Raw genomic sequence first — 6702 nt, forward strand, 5'->3', positions numbered from 1 at the left:
TACTGAGTGTCTCCTGTCTGTCTGTCCCTCAGGTGTTGTGGTGGGACGTCCGCAGGTTGACGGAGCCCACAGAGCGGCTGGTCCTGGACCTGAGCAGGGACGGGAACCTGGACCGAGCTTTAGGAGCCGTCTCTCTGGAATTTGAGTCCACCATGGTGAGTCTGGCTGTGTCTCTGTCCTCTCTGTGTCTCTGTCGTTTCTCTGTCTCTGTCCTCTCTGTTTTTTGACCCTCAGGACCACCGTACCCCTCTTTCTCAGTGTCTCTCAGTGTCTCAGCTCAGTGTGTCTCTCAGTGTCATGTCCTCTGTGTGTCTCCAGCCCACTAAGTTCATGGTGGGGACAGAGCAGGGCGTGGTGGTGTCCTGCAACAGGAAGGCGAAGACGGCGGCAGAGAAGATCGTCTGTACGTATGAGGGACACCATGGACCTGTCCTCGCCCTGCAGAGGAACCCCTTCTTCCCCAAGAACTTCCTGACGGTCGGGGACTGGACGGCCCGCATCTGGTCCGAGGACATCAAGGAGTCCTCCATCATGTGGACCAGGTAGGACACATGTCCATCAGGTAGGACACACGTTAAAGACACGTTTATCAGTCCCTCACCACGCGTCATATGATTAGGACTCAAATTTAAGCGTGTTTTTTATTTTCAAAAAAAGTCGTAAAGAATTTTGTTGATTTTTTTTTTTTTTTTTTTTTTTGGCGAACTGTTGAGACGTCTGTCCTCAGATTCACATGTTGGACTCTGTGTCTTATATGATCTTGTCCGTCTCTATGGACTTCATGACAGCAGACTGTCCTTCCTGTCAGGTATCAGACATCCTACCTGATGGACGCCTGCTGGAGTCCCGTCAGACCGTCTGTCTTCTTCACCGTGAAGATGGACGGTGTGTTGGATGTCTGGGACATCCTGTTCAAACAGAACGACCCCACACTGAGTCTCAAGGTACGTCTGTCCCACCTGTCCCCTCCTGTCTACATGTCACCACCTGCCCAAACATCCCCACCTGTCCTCACGTCCTCATCTGTCCATGTCTCCACATGTCCCCCCGTTTGTTGGTGATGATGCAGTAATGATGCCATTTTCCCAGGTGTGTGATGAGCCTCTGTCGTGTGTCCGTCTCCATGACGACGGCCGTCTGGTGGCGTGTGGCTCTCAGCTGGGCGGAGCTTCTCTGCTGGAGGTCAACGGACTGACGGCGCCGCAGAGGAACGACAAGAACCTGCTGGCTGCTGTGAGACCTCTGTCCTCCTGTCTGTCTGTCCTCCTGTCTGTCTGTCTGTCCTCCTGTCTGTCCTCCTGTCTGTCTGTCTGTCCTCCTGTCTGTCCTCCTGTCTGTCTGTCTGTCTGTCTGTCCTTCTGTCTGTTTGTCTGTCCTCCTGTCTGTCCTCCTGTCTGTCTGTCCTCCTGTCTGTCTGTCTGTCTGTCTGTCCTTCTGTCTGTTTGTCTGTCCTCCTGTCTGTCCTCCTGTCTGTCTGTCCTCCTGTCTGTTTGTCTGTCCTCCTGTCTGTCTGTCCTCCTGTCTGTTTGTCTGTCCTCCTGTCTGTTTGTCTGTCCTCATGTCTGTTTGTCTGTCCTCATGTCTGTCCTCCTGTCTGTTTGTCTGTCCTCCTGTCTGTTTGTCTGTCCTCCTGTCTGTTTGTCTGTCCTCCTGTCTGTCTCTGTAAGTCAATACTTTGATGATCATACATACATGTCATACGTTTTTTCCTGTGTATTGATCTGTGTATTGATCTGTGTATTGATCTGTGTATTGATCAGTGTATTGATCAGAGTATTGATCTGTGTATTGATCAGTGTATTGATCAGAGTATTGATCAGTGCATTGATCAGAGTATTGATCTGTGTATTGATCAGTGTATTGATCAGAGTATTGATCAGTGCATTGATCAGAGTATTGATCCGTTATTGGCGGCAGATGTTTGAGCGGGAGACGAAGCGTGAGAAGATCCTGGAGGCGCGTCAGAGGGAGATCCGTCTGAAGGAGCGCAGCCGATCCGAACAGAGCCGAGAGGACGACGCGGGACAAGACGACGGAGACGAGCTTCCCCATCAGCTGATTACCAGAGCTGAGGAGGACTTCTACATCGTCATGGAGACGGAGCTGAAGAGGAGGAGGGAGAGGGAGGAGCAGGCCGACCGGGTCAGAGCCACTTCCTGTTTCACACAACCAATCAATCAACCAATCAATCAGTCAGAGAACACAGAGAACATGTGTGGATCTTGTGTTTCAGGAGAAAGACGTCTGTGAAGAAAAGGAGGTGACAGGAGAACGTGGAACATCAGTGAATACAGGAGAACGTGGAACATCAGTGAATACAGGAGAACGTGGAACATCAGTGAATACAGGAGAACGTGGAACGTCACAGTGATTAAAAACTGTTGTTCTGATGAGGGAATGTTCCAATAAAAACAGGTTCTAGATTCTTTGTGTCAACATGAGAAGTGAAAATGCTGAAGTCATTAAGTCATTTAAAGTTTTTTCAAGTCTTTGAACATTTTTTGAATTTATTGAAAGTTTTTGAAAGTTTTTAGTGTCTTTGAGGGTTTTTAAAACTCATTGAAGGTTTTAAAAATCATGAAAAGTTTTTAGTTTATTTTTAGTTTTAATAGTCTTTGAAAGCTTTTAAATACTTTCAAAGACTTCTAAAAAAAATTTAAGAACTTTTAAAAACAAATTATAAAAGTCTTGAAAAGCTTTTAAAAGTCTGTCAAAGTTTTTAATTTTCTGTCTTTGTTTTGGTTGAAGTTCTGTCAGCAGGACATGAAGTGTCCCACTGAGATTCAGAGTTTGTCCCCGAGGATGTCCAGCTGAGACGTCAGCACAAACAAGAAAACAAACAGCCAAAAAACACAAACAAACAAACAAACAGCAGTGTTCAGAGACAAGACGTGTCCTCCCAAAGTCCAAAAGGTCCTTAATCTCCCGGATTGAAGACAGAGCCCAGATTAACTCTGCAGCTGAAACCAAGAAGACGGGGAGAGATGGACAGACTGATGGACAGAGACACAAAAAGACAGAACATGTTCTACATCTTCATCTGTGATCATATTCATAAACATAATTAATATTATTAGTATTAATTATTGATTAGTAAACACTGTGATTGATAAGAAAACATTATAGCTGATGAATGTTTAGGCGTTTGAGATAGCGCTTTTATTGTGAAGGACAGCGGAAGTCGTGGTGTCGCAGGAACAAAGCAGCTTCCTTAAGCAGTTAGCAGCTAGCAGCTAGCAGCGTGTCTCGGTGTTGTCCCGGTGTGAACCAACATGTCTCGTGTCCAGAGAGTCCAGAAGTTCCGGATATACGTCACTGAGCGGCTGCACGCGGCGCTCGAGGACATTTTGTCCGTTTTTGAGAAAACGGTCGTTAAATATGAAGAAGAAGCGGCGCTCAGCCAGGAAGTCATCTCCCGCCAGCACGCGCTGCTCTGCGCGCTCCAGTCCCCTATGATGGAGCCGCCAGGTGAGTCTCCATGGCAACACAGAGCACACCTGGAGACCGAGCACAATAATAATCAATCAACAGTAATACTCAATAATAAATCGATACACGCGACAGTGACGTCACTGATGGAGCTGCTGTTGTTTATTTATCGTCAGAGGGACTGTTGTTTATTTATCGTCATCAGAGGGACTGTTGTTTATTTATCGTCAGAGGGACTGTTGTTTATTTATCGTCAGAGGGACTGTTGTTTATTTATCGTCAGAGGTGTGTAAAGCCCTGAGCACAGCAGCTCACAGTGGGGCCGGCTCACAGTGGGGCCGGCCCCCTCTGACTCCCCACTGATTGACTCAGGTCTTTCTGTTTGTTTCAGATGCCTTCACACAGCAGCTGCTGCCCCCGCCTCAGGATCAGGACCGGATCCAGGATCCTGACCCGCGGTGTGCTGAGGAGCAGCTCCAGGTCCTGGACGAGGCCGATATCATCCAGTTCACCTACAGCTCCTGCGGATCGGCGGGCCCCGGGGCCCCCACCCAGCTGAGTCCGGATCAGGAAGTCAACCTGGTGTCCTCTGAGACAGAGGACAGCGAGGACTACGGCAGAGACTCGCCAGACAACCAGCACGACCAGCAGAGGCCTAAAAGGGTCCAGGGGCCAGCGCTCAGCTGCAGGGTCTGCAGCCGGCCCTTCAGGGCCCGTAGGTTCCTGATCCGCCACCTCACAGTCCACTTGCAGGACCCTGAGCTGCTCTGCGGCCTCTGCGGCCGACGCTTCCACTCCACCGACACGCTGAGGCTCCACCTCCAGACGCACCGCAGCGCTCAGAGGACCAGCAGGGAGCCCGAGACCAGGAGCAAGGAGCCTGAGACCAGGACCGGGACCACCGAGACCAGGAGCAGGGAGAGACGTGTCCAGCAAAACCTGCAGCCTCAGAGCGGTGGCGGTGGTGTGGAGGCGCTACAGGTGAAGAAGAAGAAGAGGCTGCAGTGTGACCTCCAGAGGAGGCGGAGCCAGCAGAGCGCCGAGCGATCAGCGAACACACAGAAGAAGAGGAAGAAGAAGAAGAAAAGCTCAGATTCAGTTTGAGTCTTCAAACTTTATTTCGTGAACGTTTTCAGAGTTTCGCTTCTTCATTTGACCTTTGACCTCCGAGCAGGCGGCAGATTTCTCTCAGGAACAGGAAACGAGCAGCTCGCTGAGAAAAGTTCAAACAGAAGAAGAAGAAGAGTTTCAGAGAGCTGAAAACCCGAACTACGGATTTAAAGTGACGACACACAATAATCTCAGCAAACAGTCAAATGTTCAGCTCATCACCCTGTTTGTTTGTTTGTTTGTGTGTTTGTTTGTTTCTAAATTAGATGTTGATTGTTGGCTCAGTTTTTTGGCTGCTGTTTTTTTCAGATTCAGCTCTGTTTGTTTCAAAAGTTCAAAATAAAATTCAAACTCTGAAAACAGGTTTCCGTGGTTACGTGTCTGTTGGCGCTGACGTTTCCGTGGTTACGTGTCTGTTGGCGCTGACGTTTCCGTGGTTACGTGTCTGTTGAGAAGATTGTGATAAAATGGTTTTTTTGTGTCTTCAGTCGTGATGATCACAGTCGTGGGGGGGGGATTTATTTGTTTGTTTGTTTATTTTTCCCATTTTTTCTTTATTTTCTTCCCTTTAAAACTTTTGTGATTTTTGAAAGTGTTCTTGTTGATATCGTTTTCTTTGAAATCTTGAAATCTTCTTTGAAAACTTTTGGCTTAAAACAGTATTTTAATTTATTTTATTTTATGGCGATTTTTTTACTTTAAAACTTTTGGTGATATTTAAAAACTTTATTTTCTTACCAAAATCGTTGACCTTTATTTTTATAAATATGAATATTTACACGAGTTTAAATTGTTATGTGTATTTCTGTTTTTTTTGGGTTTTTTTTAAAAATATTTGATCAGACTTTGTGCCGGAAGTTAACTGTGTGTGTGTGTGTGTGTGTGTGTGTGTGTGTGTGTGTGTGTGTGTGTGTGTGTGTGTGTGTGTATATCAGACTGGGTTTACCGGGATTTTCCGGGTCCCAGTTGTGTTGGTTGGAGCCGAACCCTCCGCGGGTTCCTGCTGGTTCTCCTGGTTCTTCACTTTGTGTTCCTGGGCGTTAATTTCTCTTTAAATCCGCGGATCATCACAAACACGCAGATTTGTAAATGGACTTTGGTCAGAGGCGCGTGGCCACTGTGACGCCGCAGTGACGTTTTCCCGACAAACAAACACAAGTCAAAACAAAATAAAACGTAAACATTTCGGTAAAACGAGAAAAATGTTGTTTTTATTAACGTGTTTTCACGCGCAGCTAACACTTAGCAGCTAGCGGTTAGCCGTTAGCACGCGACTGATCCTAGCGCAGCGGATGACGTCACACCTGAACGTACCCGGCCCGTGACGCAGAGACGTTGGGTCGGGGATCCCGGAAGCGCCGTCGCTTTGTTTACATTGTCTCTTTGTTCGGAGAAATTCCGCCAAAATGCCCAAAAACCGGAGCGAGAGCGCGCGCACACGGAGCCTGCGGGCCGCCATCGAGCAGCAACTGGCGGCGGCGGCGGAGGAGATCCTGCTGCTGCTGGAGGAGCACCGGGAGGAGCACCGGGAGCAGCACCGGGAGCAGGCGCTGAGAGAGCTGCTGGCCGAACGGCTCTCCGCGGCCCTGGACCGGATCCTTATCGCCTTCAGAGCCCGCAGGGCGGCCCCCGGGGGCCCGCAGGGGCCCGCAGAGCTCCGGGACACAGGTAACAGTCTCTGAGAGTCTAAGCAGTTCTCAGCTGCTGGTCTTCATCAGTCAGGGACCTTTAGCAGCCTGAAGACAGACTGAACTGGACCTGGTCTCAGGTTGTCTCAGGTCTGGACTCTGGAGGAAAAAGAGAATCATGTCTGGAATGAAAATTCCTCTTAATGTCTTTCATTTAAAAAAAAAAAACTTCGGGTTTTTCTCTTTTAAAATTGTTTTTGCAATTTTTTCCCTTTATTTTTATTTTTTATTATAAAGATTTTGGCCATTTATTTTGCTGTAAAACTTTTTGTAGAATTCTATTTTAATTTGAAAAATACTTTGGGTCATTTTTGGTGATTTTTAAAGAAACATGCCTCCACACCTGCCACCCGCAAAATAAAAGTTTCATTCTTTGTTGTTTTTTCGGGGGGCTTTTTGTGATGTTTTGCCCTACAGAGGTTTGGGCTCAGCCCCCAGAGGCCTCAGAATCTAGAGACGGCCTTGGGTGTGTCTG

General features: G+C 47.8%; 2 protein-coding genes across 2 annotated transcripts; both read left to right on the forward strand.

Annotated features, from left to right (window-relative positions):
• Window positions 1–20: 20 nt before the first annotated feature.
• Window positions 21–2371, forward strand: LOC121938763 (dynein axonemal intermediate chain 2-like; the record flags this gene model as incomplete). Its single annotated transcript, XM_042481932.1, has 6 exons — window positions 21–155; window positions 319–542; window positions 809–944; window positions 1090–1233; window positions 1918–2142; window positions 2234–2371. Coding segments are annotated over 6 exons (1002 nt in total), but the record flags the coding sequence as incomplete, so codon positions are not given.
• Window positions 2372–3120: 749 nt separating this feature from the next.
• LOC121938764 (PR domain zinc finger protein 12-like) lies at window positions 3121–4896 on the forward strand. The gene is made up of 2 exons (XM_042481933.1): window positions 3121–3468; window positions 3821–4896. The coding sequence occupies exons 1-2, from the start codon at window positions 3273–3275 to the stop codon at window positions 4531–4533; spliced, it is 909 nt and encodes a 302-aa protein (XP_042337867.1). The 5' UTR covers window positions 3121–3272; the 3' UTR covers window positions 4534–4896.
• Window positions 4897–6702: the final 1806 nt, after the last annotated feature.

Source organism: Plectropomus leopardus, unplaced genomic scaffold, assembly GCF_008729295.1.
Source record: "Plectropomus leopardus isolate mb unplaced genomic scaffold, YSFRI_Pleo_2.0 unplaced_scaffold3197, whole genome shotgun sequence".
NCBI lineage: Eukaryota > Metazoa > Chordata > Actinopteri > Perciformes > Serranidae > Plectropomus > Plectropomus leopardus.

Coding starts and splice junctions, on each gene's coding strand:
- LOC121938764 (XM_042481933.1), top strand. CDS start 3,273: ATGTCTCGTGTCCAGAGAGTCCAGAAGTTCCGGATATACGTCACTGAG. Junction 3,469..3,820: donor CCCTATGATGGAGCCGCCAG/GTGAGTCTCCAT, acceptor TGTTTGTTTCAG/ATGCCTTCACACAGCAGCTG.